We start from the raw sequence: 21134 nt of genomic DNA on the forward strand, positions 1-21134 counted from the left end.
TGATTTTTGGGGAAGTTATGGTTAGACGTTTGGCCACAAGTGTACTTGTGTTAGAAATGAGCTTCTAAACCAAATGTTAACCTCAAGAAATCTGCAGAAGTGGTGGTTAAAAAAAGAGAAGCACTGATTATTTAAGGCAGAATATAAGAAAAACTGAGCTCAACCATATAATCAACTGAAATCATTTAATTTGTATTCCTTCCGCTCTTTTTCTTTGGATCTGATTCCTATTTTATAAAGGAGTGATGACTCAGTAACTCTCTCCTCCTCCAGTTATGTCAAATAAAACCTGAAGAGATGAATGATTTTGATGCTTCCTCCTGATTATTCACTGTCAGTTCTGCAGCCTTCAGTCATTTGTAGGAGCAGACACAGCTGCAGTAACCGGCGGTGCCTTCTCCCAAAAACCAAAATGGTGAAAGAACTTCCTCCTCTTCACATCTCGGGAGATAAAAGTTGTGAAACTGCCGTCTTCTGAAACACATGACTCGGTTTCACAAACACTAGATTTACATTTTAGAGTTTCACTGTGATGCTAAAAGAGAAGGACGTTATGAAATGGTCCAGTTTGTTGAGGATTTTGCATTTCAGCAGAGAGTTTCTCCTCAATGAAAACAGGAACAACAAGTTCCTTTAAAGGTGTTTTTATCTGCAGACCAGTTTTCAGAAAACATGTCGACGATGCCTAAAAAACTAATAAATTTTTAATACTTATCTCTGAATTTTTGTTCTTGCAATAACTTTCAAATTGTAATTGCTTAAAAAAAGCATGTGGTCTCCTGCTTGTTGCTTTTGTTTATTTTGGTTCCATTTTCTGTGGTTTCTATGCAGAAAAATGTTTTTCTGCAGCATTTTTTTTTTGTGTGTGTTTGTGCAAATACATAATGAGTTTTCATCATTCATGTATTTGCAACTTGTTTGAACCCGTAGGCCACCGTAGCTTTGAGTTTTTAACAACAAAAATACTGGTTAGGACAGATATACTGCACAACTTTATATATTTTTATGTACTATTTACATATTCTATACAGTCTCTTGTTAAAGCATAATTTATCTTGTGTTTGAAAATATTTACAGATTTCAGGAATAAAAGTTAAGCAACAGGAACTGGGTGACATTTAAAGGCTGTTTTTGTTTTGTCAGCACCATAATTTCATTTGGTGACATGATTTATATCCCATCCAGTTTCTAACGCTGTCTGTTAAATATTTCTGCTCTGCTTGAGCATTGTGATTCCTTCAGTTCTGACCCGGTTTCTCAAACAGAAACAGTTTGAGCTTCTGCTGCAGCAGGATGGAGGATTAATATCCATGTGAGGCTAATCTGCAGCACAGCTCTTCCAGAAAGCTGCTTCTTCTTCTGTGCTGAGGTGAAACCAGAAGGTGTTGCTGGTTGATTCAGCACAGCCACATTAAAATGGGAGGTCGCGGGTCGTGACCTCAGCCTCTGGTGGCTACTGAAGAGTAGATGGTCTGATCCAGTTCTTCTGCTTTTCTGTACAGAATAAAAATAAGAAGTTCTAAATGTAAAAGTGTCTCAGCTCATCAGTCAGTCAGTCAGTCAGTCATGTCTGCATGTCCTACCTGTCCAGTTTGCTGTGTTTGAACTGGACCGAAGCGTAGCTCATCTCCTCAGCCTCTACTTCCTGTTTCTGACTTCCTGTTTCCTGCTGAAGAGGCGGCAGGATGCTGCTGTAGATGTGATCAGTCTGAGGAGCGCAGAGAGAAGAAGACAGTGAACACTGAGGAACGGACTGCTACAGCTGCAGGAACAAACTTATTACTGTTTATTGTATCAAAAATTTTCAACTGACTTGATTATCTTTAGCCCCTAGAACCCGACAGACCCACCGGTGGGTCCAGCTGCCACGACCTCGGCTCGCTCTGTAAACAGAGGCTCCACGTGCCTTTAAATTTTTTTTATTTTTTATTATCCGCTAAAAGAGGCTTTGATCTTTCAAAAACTATTCCGCATAAAGGTTTTGCCCAAAATGTTAAGTTTAAATTTATTTATACCCCCTGAGGGTTATTTAATTTTTACAAAGCAAACAATTTCTACGATGTTTTGTTTTCAAACCTGCAGAGTTTGAGGGAGCTGCCTCCTCAAACTCAATCTGATTCTGGTTCAAAGGAAGTTTTTCCTTTCCACTGTCGCCACATGCATCCTCAGTTTGAATGACTGCTGCAAAACGACCAGCTGCAAACACCTGGTTTTATATATATTATTTCAACCAGATTCATTTGTCCTGAGACGACATTGATAGTGAACTTGTGATTTATGTAATAGGTCTAAAACGATTAATCAATTTAATTGATTAATCCTTTACACGCTCAAAAATGGCCATTTGCTGAAAAAAAAAAACATGTTCATAGATTTAATTAAGCCAAAACTGTCCAAAAAATAGATACATTTTGCAATGAAGACTGAAAAAACACTTTTGTCTGTAAATGTGTTTTGCCCAAAAATCATCAACTTTCTTTTCACTTCACACTAAAAGAATGTGGTTATTGCATATTAGGCAATAAAATGTTTGTTTTCCTATTTTAAAAAGAAATAGGAAAGATACAAATAAACAAATAAATATTTGTTTATTTGTATCTTTGAATGTATTTTAAATAAAGTATAAAAAATGTTTAAGTAGTTAAATTAAAAAAATGTAGAATGTGCCATTTAAAAAAAATCTGATAAATCAATTAATCTTCAGAATAATTGATAGATTAATTTATTACTAAAATAACCGTTAAATGCAGCTCTAATATTTAAAAAGTTTAATGTTCAAAGCGTGAGTCTATATTTGTGATGCACAAACGACTATATCTTGATTTACAACGTGGCTTCGGGTAATTACAGCGGAGTGTAAGTAAAACACCGACATTTACACATTTAGCTGCATGTTCCCATGTTATGATAAGTTATTTAATTATTAGTCTTAATCGGTTTAATTGTCCAACTACGAACACAATATAAACTAGTGCGCTAAGTAAGTAAACTTATGCTAGCAAGCTATGCTAGCAAACTATATGTAGATAAAAAAATTACTTAATAACTTAATCTAATAATTTAATAATTAATTATTAAACAGAAACATCTTGGATTGGATCTTGCTTTTACTTCCTCGTCCCTTCCTGACCTCTGTCCTCATAAATAGAGGTTAATAAATGAATAAATTAAGACATGAATATGCAAGCATCGCCACAGAATCGATGACAAACAGGAAGTCACCTTCAGCTCTGTTTCTCCTCTCCTGATGTTTGAACTCCCTGCTGCTGTTCGCTTCCTGTAACAAACAAAGGTTTTAAACACACACTGAAAAAAATAAGTCTTTGGATTAACATAAAAAAATCATGGAAAGATTTTCCACCTGATTACTTTGCTTTATTTCAGCACTATGTAATTTTGTTACTCCGATTTAAAGGAAATGTGTTGGTTCAACTTAATTTATTAAGGTTATTCCAATTTAAAGGAAATGTGTTGGTTCAACTTAATTTATTAAGGTTATTCCAATTTAAAGGAAATGTGTTGGTTCAACTTAATTTTTGTGGTTGATTCAACTTATTTACTTTAGTTGGACCCAATGTAATTTAATAGAGCCAGCCTAACTAATTTTACACTGATAACTTCACACTACTTAATTAAGTTGATCCAACTCATGAAAATTAAGTTAGCTGAACAAACATGCTTCATGCTGAAAGAAAGCTATTTAATCGTGTGGAAAATCTTTCCATGATTGAATTATGTTAAATCAAAGACATTTTCTTAAGTGCTATTAAATGAAGTGTTTTAAGACCACACTGAAAGAAGAAAGAACACTCAACAATGAGAAAAAGTACAACATGAACTGTATTTTCAAAATTGTTATCCATTTTCTTTTTACACAGCACAAAAAACAGCTGAGTTGAAAGTTGAAATAAACAACAAAAGGTCAGTTTTGTTTTTCCAGAAAAAAACTGGGCTGTGTTTAGCATAGATCAAATTCTTAACAACATAAAAAGTGTCAGTAAATTCGCTCAACTTTGCGAAATGTAACAGTTAAAATTTAGTTTTCCATTGCGGTCTTTAGAAAAACATGTAAAGATAGATTGCTCAAGTTGTTCATCACTTCCACCCCGTCCAGGAGAATCCCAACATCCTCAATGGCATCGCCAGGCTCTGCACTCTCCGGTCGGATAACATATTCCACAGACGGTCTCGGCCATTTGTGCACCTTGATGATGAGAACATGGGTGGGGTTTTGGAGGGGAGAGATTTCACATCCCATTAAATAAAAAAATAACTTTACACTTATTTGGCTGACTCAACAACAGCTAAGGTCCATCAAAGACCTGTCTGTGTTAATTGTGAGTCCAGTGGTAAGATTTTCCATTTAGAAAAGGTACCATATTTTCTACATTTTCACAAAAATCGTCTTATAATCCGGTGCACCTTGTGGTGCGGAAAATACGGTATATTGTCTCATATGGAAAAACATGAAGAGAAGGGATGAATCCCAAATAGGCCCCATATTCCATGGCCTGTTCTCCTCAATTGAAATGACAGTCTGAGGATCCACCACACAGACTGTCATTCTAAACTAGTCCTACTTATGTGCAAACAAAGCCCTGACACTGTACACAAACCAAACATCTTATACATGAAGAACCTGTCTTATTTCCTGGATGGAGGAAATGTCATGACTATGTGTGGTAGTTATTTCCAAATAGATCAGTACTAACATCTTAGGTAAAGTTACTTAATATTTTTGTCTGCATATGAAACAATGCTGTTAGAAAAAAAGGTTCCTCTGACTCAAATTTAATACTTTTTATTATTAATAAATTAAGAATCTGTGTTACGATAGAAAGCCACAAAAGTGTGTGTGCATCCAATGTCCACTCTGCATTTACCTACATAATAACAGTACTGAAATTAAATAATAATAATAATAATAAAAAAACATTTAAATAGACTTATGTTTGGCCCCAGTGTTTAAAATCCACTAAACCTCAGACTTCAGAGTTTGTATGGCACCAGATGCTGAATTTACATCAGTCCAACTTTTTTCCAGGGAGTTTTAACAACCTGAGGAGGAGCAAAACTGTGACATTTATGGGGTCCGTTTTTTGTCTTGACAGCAGCTTTGTGACCCTTACACTGCTTCATGTGATGTTAGCATGATTTGAGTACATCATACGGTGGCCGACATAGAAACGTGACCGAACATAGAAAAAAATGTTTTTTTTAAAAAGTCTGATGATATTAATTTGCATCTTTTTATTTCGATTTTTATTTTGATTTAGACGGATGAAAATAGACTGAATCTTACCTTTTTCAAATTAAGCAGATCCAAATCAGGAATCTTCCCGCTTCTCTTGAAAGAACAGTTTGAAGTTTTCCCAGACACAAGATCTCGCGTGATCTCGCTAGCATCTCGCGTGATCTTCCGTAATTTCGCTAGCATCTCGCGTGATCTTCCATAATTTCGCTAGCATCTCGCGTGATCTTCCGTAATCTCGCCAGTGTCTCGCGTGATCTCCGGGTCTCGCTAGACCCTCTTCGGCGGGAGATTAGTCTGACTACATTGAATCACGTTGTCTCAACTTGAATACATTTTATTAACGCTAGGTTGTTGAATTTTATGTTTATTTGACGTGATTTTGTCATATTTGCCTTTGAAATATAAAATAATTCTGTTAAACATGTTATTTTTTATAAATGCAATAACCACTTCAATTCAGTTGTGCTTTGACACAAGCATGGAGCAAGCAGGCAATAAATGTTAGAAAAAACGCTGATTAATTACCAGCTAACCATCACTTCATGTGATGTTAACACATGTTAGCCATTGACATGAGTACATCAATTACATAGTGTGAAGGTATCACTGTTAAATAAGTTGGTTTCAACTAAATTTGCATTCATCTTAATCAAGTAAAGTCAATTATTTGGTCCAAAACATTGCAAATTAGTTGGTCTGGTTCTATTAAATTACATTGGGTCCAACTAAAGTAAATAAGTTGAATCAACCACAAAAGTTAAGTTGAGCCAACACATTTGCTTTAAATTGAAGTAACAGAATTACATAGTGCTGAAATAAAGCAAAGTAATCAGGTGGAAAATCTTTCCATGATTTTTTTTATGTTAATCCAAAGAGTTATTTCTTTCAGTGTACATAGCAACACTGATATGTGCACAATCCTGCCAGGAAAATTTAGTATTCTCTAAACTGCAGCTGGCGTTTTCCTGGCACGAAAAACAATCATCTCGCAGGGTCTCGTGTGATTTCCCATGATCTCGCGGGATCTGCCGTGATCTCGCTCGTCGCCTCCAGCACAAGATCAGTCTGGCTATAATGAATCGTGTTATCTCAACATGATTCAATTTCATAAACGTTAAGTTGATGAATTTCTTGTTTGTTCAACATGATTTTATCACGTTTTTGTTTAAAACATGAAATTATTGTGTTAAAAGTACATGATATTCTTTTATTAATCTAATAACCCCCTAAGTTCATTTTTTTGAGTGCAGAAAGAACTAATCAAATGAAGAAATAATCCTGATTGATGTTCGTATTTTAATGGTAACCTATTTTTAACTCCACCCTGATGACGCTTTGGTGGCTGAATGTGGGTGAGAAGGTTTAATAAACTCTGGTTTAACACAAACTGATTCCTAAGTAAAGTTTTAATTACTCAGCTTCCTGTTTGTCTTGGGAAGGTTCTGGAAACACCCAGACACTGCTAATTAAAATACTAGCTGTGCTAAACCTAAAACACTAATTATTAAATTTAGTTAATAATTAGTATAATAATTAGTTAATAATTAGCACATGAAAGTGCTACACCAACACAGTATTTAGTTGAAGCTAATGGCTAATGCTAAACTTCAATTTAAATTCTATCTGCTCTTAAAAGACTACAACCCTCGAGCAAAATTTAAATTTTACGTTATTATTTAAATGTTCTATAATCCCTTAGATATTGAATTTATATTTCTATCTTGTTTTCTTCTGTCTATTTTAGTTTATTCCTGAATGTTTCTTGTTTTAAATAAAATTATTTGAGGAGAAACAGAAAGAGAATGGTGAAGAGAGGAAACAGGACTGCAGAGTAAAAAACTTCAAAATAAGAGTGTGAATATAAACATCTACTTAAAGAATCTTTAACAGTCCTGAAAACAGATGTCAACCTTTGTTCAACTAAAAGTTTACAAAACAGCCAAGTAAATTAGCGCTTGAAAATTTATCAGGAAAAATAGGAAGCTAAGTGCAGTAAACATTTTCAAAGTTAGCCCTTAGCTACTCTATTAGCACATTAGCACTACTGCGGTACCTTTTAAAGATGAAGATGAGGAGGATGAGGGTGGTGACCACCAGCAGGACTCCAAAGGTCACAGCAGCAGCCAGAGGAAAGTTAGAGTCTGGAAAACAAAGTTTCTAACCATCAGGTTTATTCTGCAGCTGGACGCACCATTCAGATCCATTAAATCTAGATGATTTAAACCGTTAACGGAGGATTTTATTTCCAGAAAATCGCAAGAGTTTAGCTATAAAAATGTGTCGGGGTTCTGTGGTGGCGCAGGGGTTAAGCACAACCCAAATAAGGAGGCCTTGGTCCCAGACATGGCCATCACAGGATCAAATCCCAGCCTGCTGACCTTTGCCTCATGTTTTCCTGTCATAACATTTTTAAATAAAGGCCACTGAAGCCAAAAAACCTTTAAAAAAAAGTGTCACATGTGGTGGATGCATAGCTCAGAAAATTAGAATATGATGAAAAAGTTCATTATTTTTGTCCTCCATGTTGCATCAGTTATGTAGATTTATTACACCTTGAATAAAATATGTAAAGTTTTTATTTCTTGTAGTTTTGATGATTCTGGTTAACAATGAATGAAAACCCAAATCCAGGAAGCCCCATTGTGTTGCTTGATGCTTCGGCTCCATGCAAAGATCTCACAAAGTTTTTCAAGGATCTGAATGACAATCCTGTCAAATCAGTGCTTATCCTGGATGCTAGGACACCATTACTTAATACACTTTTTCCTTCCACTCAGTTTTCTTGGTTTGAAATATTTTACTCATTGTGTTAACAGAAAACATTGAACGTTTTAAGGATTTTGTAGTTTTTTTAGATGTTGCTCAGTGGTTCCCAAAGTGTGGGGCGTGCCCCCTAGGGTGGACGCAATGCCATTGCAGGGGGGGCGCGATGAAAAAAAAAAACCTCTCAGGGAGCTGTTCATGTTTTAACCCCATTTTGCACAGAGGCTTTTTTTAATGTATTGATGATAGCAAAGTTGAATATTGTTACAAATAAAAAAGATAAGTATGTTTGAAATAACACTGACAGCAAAGAAAACTCTTTTACAGTATAGAACGAAAACAAAAACAGTTAAAAGTGTTTCACTGTAAAGATGGTTTGTAGTTGTTTTGTTGTGTGTAGGTTTATATCTGGTTGAACAATGTTTGTGCCCAGTTGATTCTGTTTTTCTTTGGGGGGGGTTATTGTAATCCATAGGGGGGCCGAGAAGAAAATCTTTAATCTTTGGGAACCACTGATGTTGCTGTTGTTGCTGAAAGCGTCTCCAGGTGAAACCAGAACCAACCTTCCTCCTCCTCTTCCTCCTCTTCCTCCACCTGCAGGCTGAACGGCTCTGATTGGGTCTCCATGTTCCCCCTCAGAGCACAGCTGTAGTTCCCAGAATCCTTTGCGGTCAGAGGGCCGAGCTGGAGGGCGGAGCCGTTCCCTGGGAGGGCGTGGCCATCTTTCCTCCAGGTGACCTCCAGGTGAGTGAAGGTGCAGGTAGAAGTGGTGCACTGCAGGGAGACAGTTTGACCTCTGCTGACCTCTGACCTGTTGCTGGAGCTCTTTAACTTCATCTTGATCAGATCTGAGTGAAACGTTCTCATTAGTTTCCATTAATATCTGTGATTACTGTCTGAATGTGACGTGTTGATCTTACCAGCCACTGAGATTCGGACTCCAGCCTGGTTTGTAAAATGTCCAGCAGAATTATCCGCTTCCATCCTGAATCTAAAGGTTCCCTCGTCCTCCATCCTAATGTCTCTGATCTGCAGAGTGCAGTTTGCCTCCATGTTGCCCAGGTAATGAAACCGAGGCTCTCTGGCTGTTGAGTTGCTGTCGTAAACAGACGGAGTCGTTTTATGACAGATCTGATGATTCTTACACCAGAGAACTCTGACGATCCTCAGAGGAATCTCTCTTCCTCCATGAGAGAAAGATTTCAGAGGAGTGAAGTAACAGGGCAGGATGACAGTCGATCCTCTCACCGCACAGGTCGATCCAAACCGGTACCGGATCGTTTGGGCCGCGGCTCCTGGAGAAACGGAGTTTAAAATGGTTGTCTTAGTGAAAACTGATCTTTGTGAAAGATATTAGCTGCTGCTGCCGTCTGCCTCTGCTTCAGCTGTACTTGTTGTAATCACTCTGACCGCTAGGGGGCGCATCCATCGCGTGAATCAGGGGTCACCAAGCTTTTTGAGACTGGAGCTACTTTATGGGTCCAGAGTAACACGAAGGGCTGCTTGTTTGATAAAGACATAAATTTTCTTGGCTCAGCCTTTATAACAATAATACATATGATTACATGTGGTCTAACCATGTTAATGTTACTGACTATAGTTGTCAGTAATGATTTACCATGGCAGACATGGTTAATTGCTATTATGTGATCAGAAGTTCTTAGTTCAGAGTTTTAAGTTTTATTCCCTTTTTTAGCTTTTCTGTGTGATTCTAAATTTCTCACAAGTGACTGACGGTCTGGATTATTGGAGCAGCTGGACGCACTGTGAGATTTTTCTTTAAATAGAAAAGGAAAAGAATAGTTGTTTTATTATCTAATCCTCTTTACTATTAACAACATTGTGCAGAGACATCTGCTGGCTTCTGCAGGCTGACACCAGCAGATGTCGAAAAAAAAAGTCTGACAGATTGGAAGGTGACACAAAACTATCCCTGCACCTGACCTGAAGTGCACATCCTGTGTGCACCACACAAAACCAGGGTAAACCTAAACCACAAGAGCAGCAGACTTTTTTTTATTATTATTATTTCAAACGGTGCTAAATAATAAAGACATGGAAGCGAAGCCGACCTGAGATCCACGGAAAGAGGAGGATGCTGATCCCAGGTTCAGGGGTCAGACGTCCAGAGGAGGAGAAGGTGAAGCAACAATGTTTGCTTAATTTCTACTCTGTTGGGAAAAGTTTCGACTGGATTAAACTGTTTAACCTGCAGGCTGAGTCGCTCAGGAGGAGCAGCAGATCTCAGCCATCCGGACCCGCCAGAACCACACGGTAAAAAGCTCAGCCGGGACCCAAACCGGGAGGTTCAAACTCCACTCATTCATTTTTAGCTTACAGAAAAAGCGCCAAACCGCCAAATAAACAAAAGCAAACGGACCAATAAGAGTTGAGCTTTGGGTGACCTTTGACCCCTACACACTCAGATGTGCAAGATGTTTTGACGCATAAGGTCTTTTTTCCCCACAATTTTGTTAATTGTAAAGAGGCTTCGATAATTAAAATTTCAGAAATTATTCTTTTCTTTTTTACTTCCAGAGTGGGAGCAGCAGGGCTGCAGGCGCATATCCTGAACTTTCACCATGGAAAAGAGTTTTATGCATAAAAAATGTATTTAAATTTTTTATAATTTACTTTTTTAAAATTCTGAATATAAACAAATGTTATTACTTCAATGTAAAAACAAATAATTTCTTTGGCAGTGCTCCCAATGACAGTGGCTGTTTTTAGACCTGGCCCCCACCATGTTGGTGACCCCTGGCTGAAAACTGATGTTGTGCTGCGAGTTAGAAACTAAGTAAATTCTGCATTTTGTTATCGGTTCCATAAACACAAAGCTAACCCAGGAACATGCTGAAGTCACAAAACGCCTCCGCTGGCAACTTCCTCTTCTTTTTAATTTCCAGACACTCTGGTGTAAAACTTCAATGCTCTCAGCCAGAGCTGCTCAAAAGATGGAAAATAGGAAGAGAAAAATGCAAACAGACACTCAAATGTTGAAAAATAGCAACTTTTTCACAAAAACAAACTCAGTTTGTAACATCAAATGAGGATGATGAAACAGATAAACAACTGATCAGTCAAGTTAATAAATTGTGTGGTGTTGTAGCAAATGTAATATAAAGCTGCATTATTTAAATGTTTTTATGACTCAACGCCCTATAATTGTCTTACAGTCAGAAGAAAGATGCAGCAGCCAGAGTGAGCTGGTGTTTTTACTCATTCAGCGAAAATCATTCGGATTATGATGAGCTTGGAGCGGCACATCTGATTTTTAGGAAAAAAAATCTGATACTCGATGATTCAGCTCATTGTGACTCAACTTAATTAGTCAGGACTTTGTAAAAATGGATCGCTGCTTCTTTAAAACAACTTCTGCAGAGGAAAAAACATTACAGGGTCAATAGAAAGTGTGAATAAACTCACAGAGAACAGTGCAATGTGTCTCTAACCATCTGTGAATGGATTCGCTTGACAAAAGGAAATTCTGAAAGAATCATGTTGGAAATTTACTCTCTAACTCATGTTCTCATATTTATGAAATCTAAGTTGAGATGGAACTGCTTCCTGGAAAAACACGCTCTTTATTTTCCTGAAAATGTTTCGGTTATTTACTCTTTAATTTTCAAGCTTTGGATTTCCCTGAACTCTAATTTTAATGAGATGTTGGAAAAAAATCTACATTGTGAAGCAACTCTACTTTCACTGAACTGGAAATATATAAAGAAAATACACTGAAATACACTGAATTAGACTGAAATACACTGAATTACACTGAATTACACTGAATTACACTGAATTAGACTGAAATACGCTGAATTAGACTGAAATACACTGAATTAGACTGAAATACACTGAAATACACTAAATTACACTGAATTACACTGAATTAGACTGAAATACACTGAATTATACTGAAATACACTGAAATACACTGAATTACACTGAATTACACTGAATTACACTGAAATACACTGAAATACACTAAATTACACTGAATTACACTGAATTACACTGAATTAGACTGAAATACACTGAAATACACTAAATTACACTGAATTACACTGAATTAGACTGAAATACACTGAAATACACTAAATTACACTGAATTACACTGAATTACACTGAATTAGACTGAAATACACTGAATTAGATTGAAATACACTGACTTAGACTGAAATACACTGAATTATACTGAAATACACTGAAATACACTGAATTACACTGAATTACACTGAATTACACTGAATTAGACTGAAATACACTGAATTAGACTGAAATACACTGAATTACACTGAATTAGACTGAAATACACTGAATTAGACTGAAATACACTGAAATACACTGAATTAGACTGAAATACACTGAAATACACTGAATTACACTGAATTAGACTGAAATACACTGAATTAGACTGAAATACACTGAAATACACTGAATTACACTGAATTAGACTGAAATACACTGAATTAGACTGAAATACACTGAAATACACTGAATTACACTGAATTACACTGAATTAGACTGAAATACACTGAATTAGACTGAAATACACTGAAATACACTGAAATACACTGAATTAGACTGAAATACACTGAAATACACTGAAATACACTGAATTAGACTGAATTACACTGAAATACACTGAATTACACTGAATTAGACTGAATTAGACTGAAATACACTGAAATACACTGAAATACACTGAATTAGACTGAAATACACTGAAATACAGTGAAATACACTGAATTAGACTGAATTACACTGAATTACACTGAAATACACTGAATTACACTGAAATACACTGAATTACACTGAATTACACTGAAATACACTGAATTAGTGAATATGTGGGCCGGCTGCCTCATCGTTGCTCATTCTGCGTTTTAAAGAAAGCAGTTTGGTTGTAAGAAGGAAAAAAATCTTTTTCAGGGTCTTGGATTGTGTTGCGTTTTGAATTTGCATTTTTAATAAGTTGTTTCTTGTGTTTGGCCTCAGTTATTTCACTCTTTCAATGTAAAAATCAGATTTTAACATTTCCAACCCAAACAGCTGAGAGGAATCCAACATTATATTAATAATTTACTGTATGATGTCAGTGATTTGATCTACAAATACTAACTTTCCAAATAATGCATCAAACATGTTCCTGGTGTGTCATGCAAAATGAAAATTATGATCAAATTAAAGATATTAAAGTTAATTGATTTTTCTACATTTTACAGCAAAATATTGAAATGTTTTTTTTAAATGATGCTTCATTTAATCGGGCCGTTCTGATTTTCTTCAACACAAAGTAAATGCGTTAAATAATGGTGTGAGTCTTTCAAGACAAGAAGAACATGAATCAGCATGAAAACCAAAGAAACAACAAACACAAGTTTCTATAAACCTGAAAAACTTTCACCTTTCTGTCCGAACTCAGCCAGACTCAGAGTCAGAGATGAAGGAGAAAAACTCTGCTGTCAATAAAACTTTAGGAATTATTTAAACAGATTTAATTTCCTGCTTTCAGGGATTTTTTCTTCCTGATGGAGATCAAACTTCTCACCTGCCAGCAGGAACATGAAGCTCCAGAAAACCTTTCCACCTCCAGGAACCATCCTGAGTTTAGACTCTTTGCTGCTGATCATTCTGCCACAAAACTGATCAGTGGTGATGTAACTTCCTGTTCTCTCTCTCTCACTTCCTGCTTTATGTGTTTTTCCAGTAACTCCTCTCTGCATGTTAAATTAGGCCGACTGCAGCTCAGCTTTCAGAAACATTCAGGTAGAAATTAGTTCATGCGTTATGTGAAAAACAAGGCAGTTTTTATCCAGCGACGGAAAGCGGAGCCGTCATTTTAAAACGTGTCTCTGTTCCACTTTATCGGTGGAACAGAAACACGTTTTCAATCAATCAAAACTGCTGTGTGTGTAATTAATGACAAAAATAAAAATTATTATTAAACAAGCAGCAGCTTAAAAAAATCACAGTCAACATTTGGGAAGAGGAAACGATGCAAAGAGCTGAAGGGAAATGAAATGTTTTCTGAATCATTTGATCTAAAGAGTTTAATATAATCCTAATGAAAGACGAATAAAAAATCACTGGAAATAGGCAGGAAGAGAATTACAGGCTTTATGTATTTTTTTAAGCTGCTGATATAAAAAGCTAAATATAATGAAGAAACAGAGCAGGAAACTAGATGCATATTCAGTTTATTTAGAAATAATTTTCTTTAAACTCAGATTTTCTATTAAAATGTTTTCAGTTGCAATAAAGAAAAACAAACCTTTTCCTGGTCAATCAGTATAAATTGATTTGATCAAGCAGATTAATTATTGATGTTAGACCGGCCCACTTTACATAACATCCTCGTGTTATTAAAATAATGTAATTAGGTTTAATAATGTTAAACAGGTGAGAAAACGTTCCAAGTAGTGGGGCGTCTTGACAGAAACATTTAAATCATGCATCAATGTGCCACAGTCCACTGACTGAACCTTGTTTTGCTCTGACCGTTTCATCGTCCTCATTTGATGTTACTGTCGGCTCATTTTGTGAAAAACTTCCCAATGTTCGCTACAAAATTACGCAAAAACACACTTAACGTCTTCCTTTTATTCTAGCTTTCTTTGTTCTCTTTCTGCTTTCCTCCATCAGGTTTCACGTCAGGTTGCCTCTAAATACAAAACGGTGCTGCTGTTGGCCTACAGTAAGCCGATTACAGAAATCTGCTTCACCACATTTACATCGCAGACATCTGAAATGGATTTATGACTAGACATGTTAGTTTATTAAGATATCTCTAATTATCTTAAGCTAACATTCAGAATAGTCAAAATGTTCCTGTCAAATCAAGCTGTAATGTAAATACAGACAGTCAGAGTAAACTGATTTTATGGTAAAATGGTCTGCCATACTGTGGCTACCACTCAAAAAAACAAGATTATATCTAGAGAAAATATGAATCATTTTAAGAACTGAAAATAGACGCCATGGTTAAAAAGGGTTCACCAGTTATTGTCTATATTGTGATACTATTGCAGCCACTCACTGCTCTGTTGTAATAAATTTAGAAATATGATTTATTTCAGTAATAAGGCTGCAACTCTTTCAATGCAACAGCAGGTGTCAGTAGTGAGCCATGAAGTGTTGAACTTCCTGTTAGGAATAGCATGATAAAAAATCTGTTTTTTAGCTGATAGTTTGTTCTGTGTCTACAGTCTTAAAATAAAATCCAACTATTTTGTTGCTTTCAATGAAATCACCACTTTTTAAAATAATTATTGAATCAATAAAATAAAAGGAACAAAAAGTTCATCTTAAAAATGTACTAAATGTCAAAAGGTTGAATATTCTCTGCAGCAGTCAGCGTCGCATCACCTCCTCTGATGGAAACTAATGACGCTTGGAGAGAGGACAGCGGGTTAAAACGTGAACTTAATCCTGGCTGTGAGAGTACCAGCCGGGTCAGAACCTGCTGGTGTTGGAGGTTTTCCCACCACCAGTCCTGCAGCAACAGGAGAGGAAAGAAACTAAATACATGAACACGTCCTGAGAACCAGAACTCAGACCCAACTGAACTCCAATGTGTGGCGTTTTTGGACTTTCAGACATAAACCTGATGGATTTCTGGACGTTGTCCTGCTTTGGACTCCTGAGCGAAGCAGGAACTTTGAGTTGGATCCGTTTTCTGCTGCATTTCCTCCTCATCAGAGGCAGCAGATCAGCAGCCACCGCCATGTCGGATCTTGTTTTGGAAAGCCAAAGGAATCCAATCAGACTGAGTCGGGACCTGAAGGTACTGAAGGTTATATTGGTGAAAACCCAGTAGCGTGTTGAACCAGAGCCAGAACCGCCTGATCCAGTCCAACCAGCTAATCGGGAACATGCAGGTGAGTCTCGACTCATCCCCCAACATCTGCACCTTTCCTCACTGACGGTTTGCTCTGCAGACAAACGAAGACGAGGAAGAATCCGCCCAAGGCTCCCGAAGGTAAAACCAAAGACGGAGAACGTCGCCATTGCTGCTGTGGTGACTTTACACCAGAACAACTCAAACCGACCAACATCTGGAGGTTAAAGGTCAGAGAAAACTCAGCTTCTTTTGACTTTACCCTACACTGTAAAAAAAAGTTTTTACAGGAAATCTGTCGGCTATGGTTCACAGAGGTTTCCTGTGAAAATGATAGAATAACAGATTTACAGTGATTGAGTTCACAGCTGAATTACATTGATGATCTGTTAAGTCTACAAAAGTTAAATGTTAATATAACAAGAATCAGTAAAACATGCAGAATAAAGTCAAATATGGTTTGTATTTTCAAAAACAACTGCAGGAAAAAACTGCAAAAAACTGGATTTTTTCCAGCATCTGAATGTCACATTATCAGAATATCTCTGTTTCTTACCAACAGTTGTAGTTTTAACACATACATTCGATTATTCTCACATATTATTGCAGTAAAAACAACAAAAGCATTATATTGACAGTTTGCAAAGTTTTCTGTGAATTAAATATTTTACAGTATTTTCCTGTTGTGATTTTATAGTTTTTGTGCAAATTTTACAGCCATTTTTAACAGCTGTGACTGTTTCTGAGCAGGTTTGATAATGAGGACTGACTGACTGACTGACTGACTGACTGACTGACTGACTGACTGACTGACTGACTGACTGACTGACTGAGTTTTGGCTTCATCATGTCCAGTAAAGGAAGAAACTTGGCAGAGGTGAGGAACCTCCTTCAGTCCTGCAATGGATTCAACTCGGAGCAGACCAAGAAGTTCTATGACAGCGAGGCGGAAACGTACGAACAGGTGAGACAAGAAAACATAAAAAACTATACAATTATAAAACCTGAAAGACTGAAACCCTGAAAACCTGCTGCTCAGGAGGAAGCAAACACAAACCTAAACTTCTGGCATGAATGTTAATTTAAAACAATCAGTTACAAATTTCTTTATTCCACTTAAAAATTTAACATGAAACTAATTTTTAAACAAAACATAAAAACAAAAATAAATTTTTAAATCACTGACCTAATAAAGTGTTTGATTAGCATTTTACTCAGCATGCTAATGATGCTATCTGTCCAACCAGTTAAATATCACATTAGCATGACATTCACAGTGCTAGGACTACATTAGCCAAAAGTTACTGCTCCAAACAGTCCTGGATATTCTTCCAGATATCCGTATCTGGAAGAACTGCAATGTTTTTGTGATATTTTATTTCTGCACTATGTTCTCATCCAATCACCTCCCAGCAGTTAAAAGCCAGCCCGTTTTCCCCTCCTTTTCAGATCCTTCTGTTCTCTTCATGTCGATTGTTTTTCCTAGCATCGCTTCGTTGTTCCTTCAGTTAGTAAATCTCGGTCAGGCCTTTTCTTCTGTCTGCACTCGGGTTTGATTCCACGAGACACAAGTAGAAAGTTGTTGTTTTACTTTTTGTTTTTTGTGTTGTTTTAAAAAATGAGCAGATTAAAAATCCAAAGTGGAGCTGCTGAGACAACCAGCAGGCTGATTCTACCAAAACTTCTGGATTTCCAGGCTGAATCTGGTTCTGCTGGAGGTTTCCTTTCTACTGTCACCACATACATGCTCAGCATGAATTCAGTGAATTGGATCAAACTGAACCAGCTTTCATATGTGGGTTGAGTTAAAAGTGTTACCTCTGTGAACTTTGACCCCTGCAGGACTTTGTGGATACGTTGGAGTTCCGCGCTCCACATCAGCTCATCGATCTCCTGGTGGCCGACTTCTCCGGAGACCGAGGGACAGTTCAGGTTCTGGATGTGGCCTGCGGCACCGGACTGGTGGCTAAACTGGTGAGCTTTCCTTTTTCCTCTCAGGCTGTAAAGCAGGTGAAATATGACGGTGCTGTGCTGTAAACACATCAATCTATTTTATTGGGATTTTATGGTACAAAATTATGCAGCGGAAGAAAAAGTTTTTCAATTTTTACCGCCCCCTTTACTATGATGCTCCAAATTGTTAGCCAGTGTCTAGAGTTTACCCACTCTGCAGCTAGCTACTTATCCGATTAATGAGCAGTCGGGGCTACAAGTGACAAGGACACCGCTAGCTAACATTAGCTTTGGAGAGGCTAGTGACTAGCTTGGCTTGTGTGGTCACCCACTGGATTGCCTTCTTCTGCTGTCCATTTGCACAGATAGGCTAGCATTAACATTGTATTAGTTGCCAATAGCATTGGTTAAGCCAGTGGTTCCCAAACCTTTTCTCCTGGGCCCCCCCAGTGGTTTCCAAACACTTTCTGGGTCCCCCCTGTGGATTACAATAGGGAAAGTTGGACTGACGCCCCCTGCTATATGACGTGTGTCATCCATCCCACGCCCTCCCTGCAATGGCACGCCGCCTCCCATAGGGGGCGCGCCCCACACTTTGAGAACCTCTGGGTTAAGCTAGCATTACTCAAGAATCGACTGATGTTAGCATTGGATAGACAGGTGTTAGCATTGGACAGTGTGGCATTAGCCTTGAATCAGTTGGCGTTACCATTAGTTAGTCTGGCATTACACTTGCATAGATTGTTGTTTATTTCAAAAGGGACGATGCACATCGCATAATATGCCAGAGTTAGCCACAATGGCTAGCTTTCAGCTCCCAGGTTGATGTTAGCATCGGATAAACTAGCATTACTTTTGTTACCCTTAGTGTTAGGCCTACCTAAGGGACAAAGGAACGTTTATCAAGAAAAATGATTGTCATTCAATATCTGTTAGCGTCACACGTTGCACTGTTATTTGTTTTTAGATAGAATTTACTGGAATCCAATGGGACACCGAGCATAGACATGCCAAAAATTACTGAGCTGAAGGCTAAAGAGCGATTTCACTTAATTTTTACTAGATTATTCTACAATAAATGTATTTAAAAATTAGTTTTTGATTATTGAAATGTTTAGTTGAATTGTGAACGCAGTAATTCTGGTGCAGCAGAGACATCTACAGGTTGGACTGGAGTTTCTCCACCTGGAAGGAGAAGAACGTTGCATTGAAATGATTTTTATGTCCTTAGCTCAGTTTTATGACGTCAAACTTTCATATCTCGTTTCAGATGTTTAAGTTGGGATTCAGGAACTTTGTTGGAGTGGACTGCAGCGAACGAATGTTGGAGGAAGCTGCAAAGACCAAACTCTACCAGGAGCTCCAACCAGCCCTGCTGGGAACAGAACCACTTCCTGCTCAGACTGGTGACTGCTGATCTCCTTCCTGCTTCACACACACCCAGCAGGGCTCAGGTTTCACACTCTTCCTCTTTGCTGGTTCCAGGTACGTTTGATCTTGTGATTCTGGTCGGGGGCCTCGGCGTTGGTTTTGCTCCAGTCAGCGTCATCAGGGAGCTCTGCGACGCATCCAAACCAGGTGCTGACATCATGTAGCACCAGCAGGAATGCTGGAAACCCAAAAACTGTCCATTTCCTCTCTACAGGAGGTTTAATCTGCTTGGCGAGAGGCAACCACACGAGTTCAGCCGAGAAAGAGTTTGGTACAAATCTGGAGGGAGAGCTGCAGCTGCTGGAGGATGGCGGGCTGTGGAGTCGAGTCGCCGTCCAACAGGTGGAGCGCTACATGCTGGACCCTCAGGTGGAGGCCAGCAGGCGGGACGAGGGCCCGGTGTACATCACCGGGAGCCTTTACCTCTACCAGAAGACCTGCAGCTCAGACGGAAACAGCCAGAACAAAAAAATATGATGTGAACAGCTACTATTTACTGTTAGAAACTAATAAAACAGGAATGCCACTTGTTAGAGATTTTTTGAGTTATCATTTTTATTATTACTTTAGATCATTATTCAGTCTAATGTTAATCAGTAGTGATGTGATGTGCTAAAACTTTTTGATCGCCGTGTTGAATATCTGTGTTCCTGTGAACTGGTTGTTCCCTCCACCCTTGGAAGAAATGGCTCTCAAGGGAAAGAGCTTGATGACCTGAGTGTTGGATGGAGCTGCCATCTGTTTTATTATCTTTCCTGACTTTTGTTTTCCCAAATAAAAGGCTCTGGCAGAGAGAGGGCAGAACGCTCTGTGAACGACTCGGAGGAGCAGTTTGCTGAGTTTTCTCCTTTTGCAAACGTTTGGCCATAAAATTCATATACGTTGTCTGTGGTTCTTTTAAGTAGGTTCAAGAAAAATACCTATCATTTTTGGTGCCGAAACCCGGGATCTCTCATACCCGACCGCTGTCAGGCAGAGGAAGACGCGCTGAAACCGTGCACGGACAGAGTCAACAGGCAACAGGACCTGGAAAGAAAGATCCAGGTGGCAAAATTCTTCGCTGGGTCAGCGACGTAGACTTTGTCTGCCAACGGCGGAGTGATGAGATCCAACAGGAAACAACAGAAACGTAGGTGAATTTTAAAGAGCTATATCTAGAGGTTTGAGAATCCTTGTCAAATGGCGTTTTGGCTAAAAATCTGTAAAGTTCTTAGGAAAGAAGAGGTGTTTCTAAAGCCCCTCTCTGATCGAGGAGACCCCATAAGGGCAGATCCTCATGCGGATAGGAAGTTTTGTCATTGCTGCTTTGTTGATGTGTGTGAATGAAGGAGTGAATGGTGCTTCTCTCTCTTCTCCCTCTCTCAATGATATAATCCTAGGTTGGACGTTCCTTTGGCTGATTTCAGCCTCTAAATTTGGATTATTTCAATCTTCTTTTAGTGTATTTAAGTAAATTAAAGTCAGTTTGTTTATTTTTTAAATGTTAACTTTTTTTATTTTTTAACAAAGGACCAGTAACATTTCTGCAGCAGTTAAGTCCCGTTCATGGACAAATAAGGGCACTTCCTGGTCATTATCTAACATCCGTGAGGCCACAAGGGGGCGGAGTCTCCTCCTGAAGGACCATTTCAGGGAGGAGAGGAGGCTGCAGAGATGTCTCACTCCAACCACATTTCTGAAGACGACAGACATCGATCACCAACGCAAACACTCCATAAAAATGATTTTAACAAAATAAAAATACCTTTTTACAAATTAAATATAAGTAAGAAGAGAGGGTTTTATATCAAACATGTCTAACAAATAAATCAATAATCTACAAATTGATCAAAGACTGGAGCTGTATTGTCAAAGAAATGTCTATTTTTTATTATTTTTGTCAGGAAAGCTGAA

The 21134-nt window shown here is 37.9% G+C and overlaps 2 protein-coding genes across 3 annotated transcripts; one reads left to right on the forward strand and one right to left on the reverse strand.

The window, feature by feature from the left end:
- Positions 1 to 981: 981 nt before the first annotated feature.
- Positions 982 to 13647, reverse strand: LOC148154919 (hemicentin-2-like). Its single transcript, XM_088013748.1, has 7 exons — positions 13569 to 13647; positions 8938 to 9312; positions 8581 to 8865; positions 7308 to 7395; positions 3223 to 3277; positions 1584 to 1708; positions 982 to 1494 (listed from the first exon to the last, which is right to left on the reverse strand). The coding sequence occupies exons 1-7, from the start codon at positions 13618 to 13620 to the stop codon at positions 1440 to 1442; spliced, it is 1035 nt and encodes a 344-aa protein (XP_087869874.1). The 5' UTR covers positions 13621 to 13647; the 3' UTR covers positions 982 to 1439.
- A 2449-nt stretch (positions 13648 to 16096) lies between these two features.
- Positions 16097 to 20117, forward strand: LOC106908338 (methyltransferase-like protein 27). 2 transcript variants are annotated; one of them, XM_014974412.2, is made up of 5 exons: positions 16101 to 16821; positions 17700 to 17831; positions 19081 to 19216; positions 19296 to 19388; positions 19456 to 20117. In XM_014974412.2, exons 1-5 carry the CDS (start codon positions 16705 to 16707, stop codon positions 19716 to 19718), a joined length of 741 nt encoding a protein of 246 aa, XP_014829898.2. In that variant the 5' UTR covers positions 16101 to 16704; the 3' UTR covers positions 19719 to 20117. The 2 variants fall into 2 exon arrangements, with proteins under 2 accessions (XP_087870255.1, XP_014829898.2); XM_088014129.1 differs by lacking the exon at positions 19296 to 19388 and having other exon boundaries at positions 16097 to 16821.
- Positions 20118 to 21134: the final 1017 nt, after the last annotated feature.

Source organism: Poecilia mexicana, unplaced genomic scaffold (assembly GCF_051168715.1).
Source record: "Poecilia mexicana isolate PSO_F unplaced genomic scaffold, ASM5116871v1 scaffold_16, whole genome shotgun sequence".
Taxonomy (NCBI): domain Eukaryota; kingdom Metazoa; phylum Chordata; class Actinopteri; order Cyprinodontiformes; family Poeciliidae; genus Poecilia; species Poecilia mexicana.

Excerpts from the sequence above, each read along its gene's own strand:
- LOC148154919 (XM_088013748.1), bottom strand. The coding sequence starts at position 13,620 with ATGGTTCCTGGAGGTGGAAAGGTTTTCTGGAGCTTCATGTTCCTGCTG. Across the intron at positions 8,866-8,937 it reads AGTCCGAATCTCAGTGGCTG|ATCTGATCAAGATGAAGTTA; the intron begins GTAAGATCAACA and ends CGTTTCACTCAG. Across the intron at positions 1,709-3,222 it reads GAGGAGAAACAGAGCTGAAG|ACTGATCACATCTACAGCAG; the intron begins GTGACTTCCTGT and ends TGCGCTCCTCAG.
- LOC106908338 (XM_014974412.2), top strand. The coding sequence starts at position 16,705 with ATGTCCAGTAAAGGAAGAAACTTGGCAGAGGTGAGGAACCTCCTTCAG. Across the intron at positions 16,822-17,699 it reads AGGCGGAAACGTACGAACAG|GACTTTGTGGATACGTTGGA; the intron begins GTGAGACAAGAA and ends TGACCCCTGCAG. Across the intron at positions 19,389-19,455 it reads CTGCGACGCATCCAAACCAG|GAGGTTTAATCTGCTTGGCG; the intron begins GTGCTGACATCA and ends TCCTCTCTACAG.